This window comes from Calidris pugnax, unplaced genomic scaffold, assembly GCF_001431845.1.
Source record: "Calidris pugnax isolate Ruff unplaced genomic scaffold, ASM143184v1 scaffold347, whole genome shotgun sequence".
Lineage (NCBI taxonomy): Eukaryota > Metazoa > Chordata > Aves > Charadriiformes > Scolopacidae > Calidris > Calidris pugnax.
In genome coordinates this window covers 287,467-302,678 of record NW_015091298.1, presented here as the reverse complement: position 1 = coordinate 302,678, position 15,212 = coordinate 287,467, and the positions used below count along the sequence as shown (strand labels likewise).

Sequence of the window (15,212 nt, the reverse complement as noted above, 5' to 3'; positions counted from 1 at the left end):
GGGAGGATGAGTGTGGTGGTGGCAGCCGAGAGCCAGCGGGGGCCCGGGCCCGGAGGAGCGGCCGAGGCGCGGTGCCGCGGCTGAGACCGGTGGTGCCGAGTCCCCGTGTCCCCACCCCACCCCCCGAATCCCACCACGTCCCCCCTCGCCCTCGCCGTGGCCGGACCCACGCGGATGGAAAGCTGCAGCCCGGCAGGTAGGAGAGGGCTCACGGTGGGCTCTGCCTCCCCACCACCACCATCATAGAGTCATAGAGTTGTCCAGCGACCCCCCCGCAGTCAGCAGGGACACCCCCAACTAGACCAGGTTGCCCAGGGCCTCGTCGAGCCTCTCCTTGAATATCTCCAGGGAAGGGGCCTCAACCACCTCCCTGGGCAACCTGTTCCAGTGCTCCACCACCCTCACAGTGAAGAACCCTCTCCTCATCTCCAGTCTAAATCTGTTCCCCTCCAGCTTGAAGCCATTGCCCCTCGTCCTGTCACTGCAGGCCTTTCTAAACAGGTTCTCCCCAGCCTTCCTGTAGCCCCCTCAGGTACTGGAAGGCTGCTATTAGGTCTCCCCGGAGCCTCCTCTTCTCCAGGCTGAACAACCCCAGCTCCCTCAGCCTGTCCTCGTAGCAGAGGTGCTCCATCTCCCTGATCCTCCTCGTGGCCCTCCTCTGGACCCTCTCCATCAGGTCCATGTCCTTCTTATATTGAGGGCTCCAGACCTGCACACAATACTCCAGGTGAGGTCTCACCAGAGCAGAGTAAAGCGGAAGAATCCCCTCTCTGGACCTGCTGGCAACGCATCTTTTGATCATCATCATCATCCTCATCCTCCTCATCCATCATCATCACCACCATCTCTGTCCCGCAGGGAGCCTCGCTGGCCGGCTGACGCCATCCCTATGCCCCAGCCCTATGCCGGAGCGGGCTCCTTCCCCGGCTCAGCCGCCCGCCGACCATGAAGTGCTCCTTGCGCTTCTGCTTCCTCTCGACCGCCTTCCTCCTCGTCTTCGTCATGTCCCTCCTCTTCACCTACTCCCACCACAGCATCGCCTACCTGGACCCCGGCGGGCTGGGCGGCATCCACCGGGTGAAGCTGGTGCCCGGTTACGCCGGCATGCAGCGCCTCAGCAAAGGGGGGCCATACCCCCCCCGGGGCTGCTCCTGCCGCCGCTGCCCCCCCGAGGAGGCCGGGGCCGCCGACTGGTTTGAGGGGCGCTACGACGCCACCATCTCCCCGGTGTGGACCAAGGAGAACATGGACCTGCCCCCCGACGTCCAGAGGTGGTGGATGGTGAGCAAAGCCGGGGCGGGTGTGTGTGTCCCCCCTCCCTCCCTGAGCTCCCTGAGTCCCCCAAGTTTTCTCCTCCATGAGCTGATGGTGTCATCCCCCCACCGTGTCCCCCCCCAACCCCTGCAGATGCTGCAGCCCCAGTTCAAGTCCCACAACACCCACGAGGTCCTCAGCAAGCTCTTCCAGATCGTGCCGGGCGAGGATCCCTACCGCTCCCGCGACCCCCGCCGCTGCCGCCGCTGCGCCGTGGTCGGCAACTCGGGCAACCTGCGGGGCTCTGGCTACGGGCCCGAGATCGACGGGCACGACTTCGTCATGCGGTGAGGGCAGGGGGGTGGAGGGGCATGTGGAGAGACATGGGGCGATGCTGATGGTACCTGGTGGGTGCAGGTGGCACTCCGGCGGCATCTCTCCGGGTCTCCTCTGGGCTTGGGAGACACCAGGAGGGTTGTCCCCGTGCCCAATCCCAGTTGCTCGGTCAAGGAGCCCATCATGGGTCTCCACCAGATGGGTGGGAGCAGGTGGCACTCTGGCAGCATCTCTCCGGGTCTCCTCTGGGGTTGGGAGACACCAGGAGGGTTGTCCCCATGCCCAGCCCCAGTTGCTCGGTCAAGGAGCCCATCATGGGTCTCCACCAGATGGGTGGGAGCAGGTGGCACTCTGGCAGCATCTCTCCGGGTCTCCTCTGGGGTTGGGAGACACCAGGAGGGTTGTCCCCATGCCCAGCCCCAGTTGCTCGGTCAAGGAGCCCATCATGGGTCCCCACCAGCTGGATGGGAGCGGGTTCTAGCCCCATTACCACCACCATCCTCAGCTCAGCCCAGCACCCTGAGCGTGCGCAGGCTGGGGAACTGCTCCTGAGGGGACACCCGTGTTGTCTGCAAGGGACGGGGTGGGTGGGAGAGGAAGGGGGTGCCACCTTCCCCCCTCTCTCCCCCAGGATGAACCAGGCCCCTACGGTGGGTTTCGAGGGCGACGTGGGCGGCCGGACCACGCACCACTTCATGTACCCCGAGAGTGCCAAGAACCTGCCCGCCAACGTCAGCTTCGTGCTGGTGCCCTTCAAAACCCTGGACCTCCTCTGGATCGCCAGTGCCCTCTCCACCGGCCAGATCAGGTTGTAAGTACCCGGCAGGCGCAGGGCCGGCTGCTCACGGTGGGGATTCCTCCCTTCCTCCCTCCCAGAGCATCCCCCGGCAGCTCGGGCTGGGGTTTGGGGGGGTGTGGAGTCCCCCAGGAGCATCACCTGCATCCGCTTTTTTCCCAGCACCTACGCGCCCGTGAAGCCTTTTCTGCGGGTGGACAAAGAAAAGGTAAGAGGGGGAGTGTGTGTGTGTGTGCTCATTGATGAGCACCCGTTTGGCCACGGCCCCCGTCACCCCGTCTTCCCCCAGGGGTTCCCCCCACCGTGTCCTTCCTGGGGGGCTCCTTCCCGGGGTGCCGATGCCGAAGGGAGCGTGGCCGGGGGCTCCGGCGCTGAGCCCAGCCTGTCCTCCCAGGTGCAGATCTACAACCCTGCCTTCTTCAAGTACATCCACGACCGCTGGACGGAGCACCACGGGCGCTACCCCTCCACCGGCATGCTGGTGCTCTTCTTTGCCCTCCACGTCTGCGACGAGGTGGGTGATGGCTCCTGGGATCCTCCTCTGGGGTACGGGGACCCGGATGGGCTGTAGGGTCCTGGATGGGCTGGCTGCAGAGATCCGGATGGGCTGTAGGGTCCTGGATGGTCTCCAGAGTCCAGGATGGGCTGCAGGGATCCAGATGCACTGTGGGGTCCTGGATGGTCTCCAGAGTCCTGGATGGTCTCCAGAGTCCAGGATGGGCTGTGGGGATCCGGATGGGCTGTGGGGATCTGAGTGTACTGTGGGGTCCTGGATGGTCTCCAGAGTCCAGGATGGGCTGCAGGGTCCCAGATGGGTGGTCTCCAGAGTCCAGGATGGGCTGCAGGGATCCAGATGCACTGTGGGGTCCTGGATGGTCTCCAGAGTCCAGGATGGGCTGTGGGGATCCGGATGGGCTGTGGGGATCTGAGTGTACTGTGGGGTCCTGGATGGTCTCCAGAGTCCAGGATGGGCTGCGGGGTCCTGGATGGTCTCCAGAGTCCGGGATGTGCTGTGGGGTCCTGGATGGGCTGTGGGGATCTGGGTGTGCTGTGGGGTCCTGGATGGTCTCCAGAGGAGTCCAGAATGGGCTGCAGGGTCCCAGATGGGCTGCGGGGACCTGAATGGGCTGTGGGGATCTGGGTGTGCTGTGGGGTCCTGGATGGTCTCCAGAGACAAGGATGGGCTGTGAGGTCCCGGATGGCGTGGGGTGGCTTTTCTGGGATCCTGAGCCTTGCAGGGTTAAGGATGGATGGAGGTGGGTCCAACCATGGCAGTTTCACTTGCTCCTGTGGCTTAATGGCACAGCGATGGTCACCCTGGAACAGGAGGAAGGCTGGGCAGGGGGGATGTTCACCTTCACGTGATGGTGAACCCCTCAGCTGAGGGGGTCCCCAGCCCGACGGGGTGGGGTGGGAGGTCAGGGCTGCCTGGTGACCCCCCTATCCTCTCCATGGCAGGTGAACGTCTTCGGGTTCGGCGCCGACAGCCGGGGCAACTGGCACCACTACTGGGAGAACAACCGCTACGCCGGGGAGTTCCGCAAGACGGGGGTGCACGACGCCGACTTCGAGGCCCACATCATCGACATGCTGGCCAAAACCAGCAAAATCGAGGTTTACCGGGGGAACTGAGGGGCTGGGCCTCCTCCGGGCTCCCCTGCGCCGGCGGGGACAGAGGGCCAGGGTCTCCCCGGTGGCCCCAGGGGGGGACAAGAGCCGGGTGGGCTCAGCGTGGCCCCGCGCCAATGGCAGAGCCACTGCCCCCCCCCCCCAGCGATATTCGGTGCCTCCAGCAGCCAATCAGGTTCAGAGCTAAAGGAGACTTTTTGCTTTTTTTTTTTTTAATAATTATTATTATTAATTATTATTATTATTATTATTATCAAGGAACCCAGCTGAGAAGGGATTTGTAAACACAATCAGCGACTGACCGGGCGGGCGGGGGCGTCCGCCTCGCATCTCTTTACAGTCAAACCAAATGCTGCTCTTTTTAAAACAAGACACACACACACACAAAAAAAACAAAAAACAAAAAAACAACAACAAAAAAAACCCCAACCACCCCGGAGCTGGGTGACTTTGGGGAGCACCCAAGCATCGCGCCGGGGCCGAGGGAGATGTGGTGGCCGAGGGCTTGGCTCCCCCCTCCCCGGTGCCGCAGCCTCGCCAGTGGAACCAGCTGCTTCTTTCTTCCTTTATTTTGATATATATATATATTATATAATTATTTTTTTTAACCCACCTGGGGCAGCCCTGGGGGAAGGCTCCTGGTCTGGGAAGCGCGTGGACCCACCGTGAGGAGCCGGCAGCGGCGGGACGTCGACCGTGGCTGATGGGGGATGGAGAGGAACCCCCCCCCCAACTTTGGCATCCCCCCTCCCCTGCCTGAGGACTGAGGATGGGTAGGACGGATTTTGGGAGCCATCGGGCAAAAGGCAGCTAAAAATAAACCACAGGAGCAGCAGCCTGGTCCCTGGGACTGGGGTTTCCTGGCAGGATGCTGGAGGGATGCGGGATGCGGCAGCCGGTCCAGCCCCGCCAGAGAGGAGGAGAAGAGGTTTCCCTTTGCTTTCAGGCTGGGGAAAAAAGAAGAAAAAAAAACAAAACAAAACCAGATTAGAGATAGGTTTAGTTGGGGGCGGGGGTGGGGAGAAGAACCACGTTTGGGTTTTTGTGTTGCTGCAAACGGACAGCTCTGGCGAGAAGCTGAAATCCCAAAGTCTTTGCTCCGTTTCCGAGGATGCAGCGGGGGCTCTGCGGGCCGGACGGGGGCTGCGGGAGGGAACTGCCTCCCCAGAGGGGTGATTAAAACCACTTTCCTTGGGTCAATCAGGCGGGTAGGGGGTGTTTTGTGGGGGGGGAGGTTTGGGGTTGTTGTTTTTGGCTTTTTGGAGATGCTGGAAAGCTCAAGAAAAAGGCAATCACGGAAAAGGTCCCCCGGAGAGGGACCCTCCGCCTGCGCCGCCTGGTTCCAATAGTTATTTGAGGAACAATCACAAACAAATGGGGGGGATTTGGGGGAGGGCTTGGAGGGGTTTTTTTACCCTTTTGTATCTGGCTTTTCTGTAGCAGCCTCTTACCTGTTTCTCTGCTTCAGTTTGGTTGTTTTTCAGGGTTTTCTTCTCTTCTTTTTTTTTTCCTTTTTTTTTTCCCCAGAGGTTTCTCTGCGCAGCGGTGAAGGAGGAAGGGTTTGGGTCACCTGGAGCAGGTGCTGAGCATCCCTTGGGCTGGGGAAATTTGTCTTTTTTTGGCTGCAGGGCTTTAAAACCCCCGGGTTTCCTGGCAGCTTTTGGTAGAAGCACCCTGTGGCCACCACACGGCCAGCCCCGACCCCCGGCAGGCTGCAGCCAGCCCCGGTCTCCACCTTCCTGGGTTGGGGGCATTTTTTAGGGAAAGAAAAAAATAAACCCCACGAGCAACAATGAGTGCCTTGACCATCTCCCGTCGGCCACGCTGGGCCGTGCCCGCTCCCGGCTGGGGGCTCGGCCGGGTTACCTGGCGGTGGTACCCGCCTCCCTCCCTTCTTTTAGCTGGGAATCGCTGCTGGGGGAGGCAGGGCCACGGCCAGGGCCACCACCCCGGTGGCTGGGGAGGCCAAATCCAGCAGGACCAGGCTGGGGCCAGCTCCAGGGCCAGCTCCAGGGCCGGGCCAGACAATCACGGGGCGAGCAGAGACGCCGGGTACCAAACCTGCCGGCGAAAGATGCTTTCCCAGCTCCTCGCTGCCCTCATAGTTGGTTGTGTGTATTTGTCAATGGCATGATATCTTCTTTTTTTTTTTTTATTATTATTATTATTTTTTTATTTAAGCTGTCCCACTAGGACTCTCGACCACTTCTGGCAGAGGCAGGAGGATGCTGCACGCCCGGCTGCACCACTGTACTGTACATAGAGGAGAAGAGATGCAGGCAGAGGCGAGGGGGGGAGATGGGGTGGGGGGTGCCCCCCAACCCCCGGCAGAGGTGGTCTTCATCACCTGGTGCCTGATGGAGCACCCATCGCCCCCCGGGAGAGGGGGGGAGACCAGTGCTCTGACCTAGGGCTAGGAGCAGGCGGGCGGCGGCGCCCGCAGCCTCTGTGTACGTGGGTAATTCTGCACACAACTGTCTTAAAACAACTCTTTTTTTTTTTAAAAGTCAATAAAAAACATGCATCGGAACTGCCCCGTGTTTACCTTCCGGGAGCCCGGCCTGCTCTGATTCCCCCACAGCCAAGGCCAGGCATCAGTGGGGTCGGGGGGAGAGGGAAAGGGACAGGGAGGGCTGGTGGGGCTGGAGGATCCTCTCCTTCAGGTCTCCCTCTCCCCTCCTGTCCCTCTTCCTTGTCTCTCCTTTGCACTTCCCTCTCCCTCTTCTCCCCGCTCCTCTTCATCTCCTTCCCCTTCCCTCTCCTTCTCCTTCTATCTCCTTCTTCCTCTTCCTCTCCTCTCTTTCTTCCTCTTCCTCTTCTCTCTTTCTTCCTCTTCCTCTCCTCTCTTTCTTCCTCTTCCTCTTCCTCTCCTCTCTTTCTTCCTCTTCCTCTTCCTCTCCTCTCTTTCTTCCTCTTCCTCTTCCTCTCCTCTCTTTCTTCCTCTTCCTCTTCTCTCTTTCTTCCTCTTCCTCTTCCTCTCCTCTCTTTCTTCCTCTTCCTCTTCCTCTCCTCCTTCCTCTTCTGCTTCCTCTCTTTCCCCTTCCCTTCCCTTCCCTTCCCTTCCCTTCCCTTCCCTTCCCCTTCCTCCTGTCCTCCCCTTCCTCCTGTCCTCTCCTTCCTCCTGTCCTCTCCTTCCTCCTCCTCCTCTCTTCTCCTCTCCCTTCCCCTCCCCTTTCCTCTCTCCTCATGGACAAACCCTTGGGGGGATGTGATTTGTCACTGGGGGTGCAGACATGCAGACAGGGACTCTCCCTATGGTGACCCAGGGCTCCCAAGGCTGGACCCCCCAAGAAGCACAGCCTCCCTTGTGGGATCCACCCTGAGGAGCAGGGGGTTCGGGTCCTGGAAGACACGGGAGGCTTTTGGGTAACAAACGGCCCGATTCGGGAGTAGTTAAAACGGCTCTTTATTGATATACAAACCTAGGGACGCCTAGGCCAACCCAAACCAGCCAATGAACCCAAGCAGGGTGTAAATACAGCACACGTGAACGGCCTGGCCTCAGCAGGGAGCAGCAACCTCACCCCACCAGCTGAGCCTGGGCATGACCCTCCACGTCCTCGGGCCCCCAGAGTGGCTTTGTCCCTCCCAAACCCCTCCGGGTCCCAAACTGGTGGAGCCAAGAGCCCCAGCTCCTCTCCCAAGCCCACCACGCGCTGCCAGGTGTTCCAGCTGAACATGCCCACAACCCCCAGGCTCAAAGGGATTCATTAAAAAGCATCGCTTTTTAATTAGTGCCGGGGTCTCCTTGCTGAGACCCCGCCAGGGGAGAGGGAGGTGGCCGCGGTGGAGCAGGGGAACCAGGCCACCAACGTCACTCCTCGCTCTGTCCCACCTCAGCTCCACCCACCCCACAACATTCACAAGCGTAAGGCACTAGAAAATAAAAACAACCACCCAACGTCTCCACAGGGTCCAGCTTCAGTTGTTCTGAAAACTTCTGCCCCAGCACACTCCCGACGTCCCCCTCCCGACGTCCCCCCCACCAGCCCTTGGGAATCTGGTCTCAGGAGACCAATGAAAGCACGAAGGGGCTTTGGAGAAGTGAACTGGTGCAGCTGATGGTGGGGATGGGATGTACTGGTGAAGTTCAGGAGATGGCAGTCTCTGCTGGAGGGACCTGTCCCAGAGCAGAGGCCAGGGGTCCGTCTGGGCCAGAAAGGGCCTTCCCCAACCCTTCCCCAGGATCCGGGAGACACCATCTGGAAATTTCCAGCTGCCTGGAAACAGCAGGGTGCAGACCTGCTCCCGTCCCCCAGCACGGCTTGGGTCACCTGTCCACGAGGCGCAGGAGAACCCAGTCAAGACTTCAGGGACGTTACCCAGCCCCTGGTTATACTGGAAAAAGGGTGCAAGTGAGACCCTTGTTCCCCAGGACAAGTTATTTGCAGGGTGGAAGAAACCTCGGTGGTGCCACAGCAGAAGGACTTTTTCTTCCACCACCCAAAATGGATCAAACTGGGATTGAATTGGGACGGTGCTGACAGCTCCCCGGTACCCACAAATCCATAAATATTAAAGCCAACACCTTTCTCCGGTGCCTCTTTCGTTACAGTTTCCCACCCCCGCGGAGATCCCTCGTTCCCCACAGGCAATATCTCCCAACAACCAGTGCCCAAACACCCCACCTAAAGCTTTAAGGCGTTTGCAAACACTTAAAGTGGTTTGTTTTTTTGTCCCCCAAGCGCAAAGCCTGCTCCTGCCGAGGGCCGTGCGCCGGCTACAATCCCAACACTTAAGGAAAGTTTAAAGTGCAAAGAAAATTTCCAAATGCTTTTAGGAGATGGCTTGAAGTCATCTGATGGCATTAACCCCAAGTCCTGAAAGCTTTTTTTTAAAAAAAAAAACAAAACATAATCCAAACAATCATCTAAGGGAAAGGTAGTTTAAAACAAAAAAAAGCATCCTGAAATGGATGGAAACTAACCTGACCGAGTACTGTAATAAAAACATTTGGGAAGACGAATCTGAAGGTTGCAGAGGTTTTGCTGGAGGTTAGCAGCAGGTAAGTGTTCTGGTTTAGGTCAGAATAACTTCTGCCCTCGTGAGAGAGAGAGAGAGATGTAGAGCCAGCCTGGCCCTGACGATGAAGCACCAGGCAGAGCGAGGAGAACCTTGCTCACCAGAGGTCCTGCAGCAGCAGCAGCAGCAGAGGCTGGATGGGGAGGTGTGGGAGGAACAGCAACGTGGTCGGGGGCAGCCTGAATGTAAAAAGGGGAAAGGTGGGGAAATCCAAGCTTACCCCAAGACCTGGAGACGCAGTGGAGGTTTCACAGAGCCTCCCCTCCTGGCCACAAATAATAATAAGGAGAAACTGTCCAACAACGCACATGAAACCCAGACACTGGAGTCAGCAGAACAAAACAAGAGAGAGAAAAAAAGAAGGAACTAAGCCCAGCAAAGACAGATGTGAAAATCCCTGCAGCACATCCTCCTGAAACAGAAAACATCACTCCTAATTGCTTTAATTTTATCCTCAGATCGTTAAGTATGAACAATAAAGTCCTTCTTCTCAATAAAGTCCTTCTTCTCTAACACCATTTTTATTCCAGCCTCTCAGCACTCAGTAAAACAGGAGAACTTTGGAAAGGATGCAACAAGGGTGAGCCAAGGGAATACCCCGGGGAGAAAATCACCTACTGGAAGGGGCTGCCCAGCAAGTGCCACCTCCTTCACAGGTGCCCACGCTACTCTGCAGATGACACTGGGACAAGCCAGCCCTTCCCACAGAGATGGATTCACCACCCCCACGTCAGCAAACCCACTCAGAGGCTGATTTTTGGGGGAAGAAAACACAATCCCACAAACACAACACCCCTCCAGTAGGGTATCTTCCCACAGGCCACGCTCTCCTTGTCACTGATGGGTATTAAGTTTATCCTAAAATGGGTTATGCCCAACCTATAATATTTTAGCCCAAAAGATAAAATTATTTCCCCAAACCAAGCCCCACTTGGCTTTCCTCTGAGTGTTTCTCTGGCAGAGCTGCCTGCCTGAACAGAACCTAGGGGGCTGCTCCCATCCCTGCAAGGCACGGAGAACCGGTAACGCCCCCGCGACGCGCAGGGAACGAGGCCGTGACCCCTCTTCGCTGCAGAGGAGGGGGATGCTATTTTGGCATTTCCCACCCCAGGTTCACAGTCTTTCCACCAGGCAGAATGAGAACAAACCCCCTTTTTCCCTCGGCAGAAAGTGTTTGAGGGCAGGTTTAAGGATGAGACCCACGGTGTAGAACTTTGCAGGCCACGCTGCTCAGCGTCGTGGACGCCAAGACGGTGCCACAGCAGCCTCCAAGATCCCATTTCTCATTTTCTAATTTGAAGGTGTGACTGATTTCGTTGTTTCTTTTTTTAGGCACCCTACTTTTAGTCATCAGATAAAGGGATTAGAGCCTTACATCACCCTTTTAATACCTCGGGAAGCAAACACGACACTAGAAGGCCCTTCCTCGGTGTCGGTACCCAGCACTATTTTAAAACAGGGTATCCAATTGTCCCCCCCTCGAGGGGTGTTCAAGTGTGTGAAGTCAAATTATTCTATAACACTCTAAAGGTTCAAGATATAAAACAAGGATCAGAATTCATAGCAGGGAAAGGCAGGGCAGGAGTTAACGAGCTGCGAGAGGGACAATTATCTGGCCGCCCACCCCTGTCTCCAACAGCAAACACAACATCACACAAAGTGCTCTCTCTATCGACGTGATGGGGACTTATGTTCACTCTCTATTTTTGGTACATGAAGTCAAGAGATCTAGACACAGCAAAGCAGACATAATGACCCAGAGTAGCCCAGGGAAGACACTCTCATCGTCAGAACCGCTGTGGGAAGAGACACCCGCATCAGAAGTTGTCCACGGAACTAGTGGGCTCCTAAAAAGTTAGGGAAAAGGAAAAATAATCCCAAGGAGGAACATAATGAGGCTGTGATTTAAAATGATGCTTCAGGAACGGGCGGTTGGTAGAGGCCATCACGCAGGTAACTTTCCAGGTTGGTCTTAACTAGTTCTAACTCTGCAGAGAACAAACTGGATGGTTTCGAGCTCAAAATCTCTCTTTGGGAGCAGCATTAAGTACTTGAGCTCCCCTCAGCTCTGTTTTCTCCTGAACAAGTATCACACCAGTGACGAAAAACGGTCAATAAACTCTCATCAGAAGGGCTGCTCTAAGACACATCCCAAGCGCCATGTACAAAGCTCCTTCCTTGGTTGAAGGTCCATCCCCCTGGATGAGGAAGGCACAGCAACATCCCACCAAACCAAGGGAGGGACCAAGGTCCTCCTTGGCACATACATCCCATGGGAATAGCAGGATCACAGTATCCCTCCATGCAGGAAAGAAGCGATTGGGTTTTAAACTGCTACTAGATGCCTTATGAACCTTCTGTTTAAGCAATTAATCCTGATAGGCCAGGCAAAATTTTAACCTGGAGAGCACTAAGAGGGGAACTTGGAATAAATGACAACCTCTGCCTCCAAGAGCCACCGTGCAGGGTATTCTCAACTTGCAAGATTCCCCAGAAGATACAGTCACTACATTCCAGAGACCGGGGAATTTCTACACGTCAATTTGGAAGTAAGATTGCAGTCCTCGAAGAGGTCACACACCACAAAGGAACTCACCCTTCACCAGGCAGAACACGCTCAAAGAAGTGACATCAACCTACTACCCCACATGCTCAAAATCCTGAATTTTCTTACACCCTTCCCTGCCTCTCCCAGGTTTCACAGCTTCTGTACCTTGGCTTTACACCTGGGTGTAAAGGTTTGGGACTTTCCCCTTTGCTGCCTCAGGGCCATCAGACTCCTCCTGCGCGCTGAGAACCTCTGGATGGTGAACTGCCAGACCACAGACTCAACCAAAGCAACTCAAGTAGCAAAAAGCAAACTTCAGACAAGACCCAGGCAAGGTTTTGAGCTCATATTTACACTACTGATGCTCAACATTTAACTGGAAAAGAAAGTGCCCAAAAAAAGGTTCTGGGTCATAGAGAAAGTGTTCATCACGGCTGACAGGGCAGACATCAGTGCAAGGTTGTGGCTGAACTCCAGAAAGATGCTGGAGCAGAAAGACCATAGCGAAGTGTGCAGCTGGCAGAGGCATGGAAAACATTTAACAGATGTTTTTCAAGTAAATACAGAGAATCTTTGCTTTTGATTGTGCTCACAACGGGAAGAAGAAGGAGCCTGATGGCAAAGAGCTTTGCTGAAGGAAAGCAATTTATAATCCCCCCACCACAAACCCTCCACTCCCTCCGTTCAATCCCTTCAGCTGAGGGACTATGAAGAGAGAGAAGGAAGAGGTGCAATGGGTTTGAGGAGAAAAGCAGAAGACAAGTTCTGGAGGTGCTGAGATGCTCTCTCTCACCACCAAGAGAAAACCCCGTGTTTCTTGCAATACTGCCAGCACCACTGGTGAAAAAAAAAATGCTGGGTCTTTCCCTCTAATTGCAAAATCACCACAGACAGCTGAAAACACAAGATGATGTCCCCTCCCTGCTGCTCAAGTTCCCCAAACCACCCCAAGTCTTACATGACCCTTGCCAGACCAGCTTCACCCAGCCACATAAACAGAGGGAAGAAAATCCCCACAGAGACTACGCGCTGTGCAGCTGAAAGGGAAGCAGCATTTCAACACTGCCACTAACACTAAACATTAACATCTGTCCTCGTCAGAAAACAGCATTTTTGCTAATAGAAAAATGCCAACAAATCCCGTTCCTTTACAGAATTGAAACACACGTGTTGATCTCCCATTATATTTATAGAAGGCCTTTGAGTTTCAGTGACCCCACGCAGAAAATCCAGTCCCCAACCCCAACAAACTTACCGGCGCTGCTGTCATCTCAACGACCCGACGATTTAAATCTACTTGACTCCTCGTTAGGGGAGAAAAACTGGTGGGCAAACGGGGGCAGTGAGGGGCTGGGCTATCCCAAAAACCCGTCCCTCGGTGCCGCTGATGCCCCGCTGTGCCCCGTGCCGGTGAGGTAGCTGATGGTCCTACTGCCGCGCGCGCCGACGCACCCACCCCTCCACGACGTGATATGAGAAGGGGGTGAAATCACAGCCTTTGGCAGCAAATCCCCGCTGTCCTGACGCTTTACGCTGGAGAGAGGAAGGGTGTCATCCTCAGGGCTTCACCCGAACCCTTCCCCTCACCGTGAGGGCCTCTGGGGGGGGGTTCACTCCTACAACAGGCTTCCCACCAACTCCTGGATGCAGGCTCAGCCACCGGGGCACGGGGAAGCCTGGCGAGCGAAGGGCTGAAGGAGGGAGACAGCCAGGATGGGGGAAAGCTCGAAAATCCAAGTTTTAAAATATACAAAAGGTAGCACACTGGAAAAAGTTTAAAAGTTGCAAGACGAGAAAGAAAGAAACGTAAGGGGGTGAGGAGAAAGGACTGGAAGATGGTGGGAGAAGACTCCAGCGTGGGATGAGGAGCGGGTGAGGTCTCATCAGCGCTACTCCCTCTGGTAGCCACTCAGTTCCACCTCGTCCTTGCGGCGCCGGTGCGTGAAGAGGGAGCTGAAGGGGTAGAGCTTGGCTTTGGCCTGGAAGCGCTGCCCGGCGATGTCGATCTCGTACTCGCCCTGGTTGATGAAGTCAGTGGTGACCACCAGCTCTTCTCCCGTCTTCTCGTCGAAGTGGTGCACGAAGCCCAGGCAGACGTGGCGCTCCAGGCTGTAGCTGTAGGCGCTGCTGGTGGTCTTGCCCACGTAACGGCCGTTGCGGAAAATGGGCTCCCCCCACCAGGGCCAGAGGTCCGTGTCCGTGTCGTGGTCCTCCAGGATGAACATGGTAAAGCGCTTGTACACGCCGTGCTGCTTCTGCTCCAGCAGCGCCTCCTGGCCAACAAACTGCATTCCCTGGGGAGAGAAGGAAAGCGTCGGACCAAGGGAAGGTGAAAGGCAGCAGCTGCTGAGCTTCAGCAGACAAGTTATCAACACGGGGTGAATCTGTGCTTGGAACTCATGCCCTTTCATAGAATCATTGAGGTTGGAAGAGACCCTTGGGATCATCGAGTCCAACCATCTCCCCTACTCTACAAAGTCCTCCCCTACACCATATCCCCCAACACCACATCTAAACGTCCCTTAAACACAGCCAGGGATGGTGACTCCACCCCCTCCCTGGGCAGCCTGTTCCAACGCCCGACCACTCTTTCTGTGAAAAATTCCTTCCTAATGTTCAATCTAAACCTCCCCTGTTGGAGCTTGAAGCTGTTCCCTCTCGTTCTGTCACTAATTCCCTGTGAGAAGAGACCAGCACCAACCTCTCTACAGTGTCCTTTCAAGTAGTTGTAGAGAGTGATGAGGTCTCCCCTCAGCCTCCTCTTCCTCATACTAAACAGCCCCAGCTCCTTCAGCCGCTCTTCATACGATTTGTCTTCTAGGCCCTTCACTAGTTTCGTTGCCCTAAGACAGGTTCCTTCTGTAAGTAAGCAGCCCAGCTCAGACAGAAGCTTTCCTGTCGTGTTTGTTGTCCCAGACGTTAAAAGACACAAAAACGTTCGTAAAGTGAGCCTTTAAAAAATCCATTTCTAATTTTCACTGTAGTGAAAACACATCATCATTCTACTTTTTGGCCATTTCTCTGGTTCCAGAAGCCTACCATGCTCTATAAACCAGAGGCAAACCCTAACAACCCGTGAAATTTGTGTCCCTAATCACTACATTCCCTTCGCTGCATTATTTGATGCCAGGATTTGTTTTGGCTCAAGCGAAGATGCGAGAAAAAAGGCAACAAGCAAGTGACAGAGACGGATGGCACCTGCCACCAGAACAAGCAGGATACAACTCGATGCAGTTCTGTGTTTTAATAAAAATAGAGGACTGCTCTGTTTTCATAAAAATAGAGAACACCTGCTCTCGGCACTTATCCTCATCTTTAACTTCATTAAACACCACTTGGTGCACAGGCTGGCTCTTGCTTCATCCGACTGGGAAAACAGCTGGAGAAACATGAACTTGGTCAACTGCAAACAGCCCCATCAAAAAAACCCCAGCGTATCTGCCCACCTGGATGGCAGTTTTTAGTTTGGCACTGCTCTCCCACCCACCCCTGCTACAACAGCAGACCCCACGGCAGGAGGAGATGTCGGTGGTCAACTGCAAACAGCCCCATCAAAAAAAAAAAAGCATATCTGCCCACCTGGATGGCAGTTTTTGGAGTTTGGCATTGCTCTCCCACCCACCCCTG

General features: G+C 55.7%; 2 protein-coding genes across 3 annotated transcripts in view; one reads left to right on the top strand and one right to left on the bottom strand.

Annotated features, from left to right (window-relative positions):
- Window positions 1-6: 6 nt before the first annotated feature.
- ST3GAL2 (ST3 beta-galactoside alpha-2,3-sialyltransferase 2) lies at window positions 7-4,996 on the top strand. Its single transcript, XM_014960777.1, has 7 exons — window positions 7-196; window positions 859-1,281; window positions 1,408-1,601; window positions 2,222-2,401; window positions 2,549-2,594; window positions 2,781-2,900; window positions 3,845-4,996. Exons 2-7 carry the CDS (start codon window positions 946-948, stop codon window positions 4,016-4,018), a joined length of 1,050 nt encoding a protein of 349 aa, XP_014816263.1. The 5' UTR covers window positions 7-196; window positions 859-945; the 3' UTR covers window positions 4,019-4,996.
- A 2,408-nt stretch (window positions 4,997-7,404) lies between these two features.
- PDPR (pyruvate dehydrogenase phosphatase regulatory subunit) overlaps window positions 7,405-15,212 on the bottom strand; it is a 30,288-nt gene continuing 22,480 nt past the window's right edge. For both annotated transcript variants that reach the window (XM_014960765.1, XM_014960766.1), the window contains exon 18: window positions 7,405-13,879. In XM_014960765.1, the coding sequence (XP_014816251.1) occupies window positions 13,475-13,879 (405 nt within the window). In that variant the 3' untranslated portion in view covers window positions 7,405-13,474. The remainder of the gene's footprint in view (window positions 13,880-15,212) is intronic.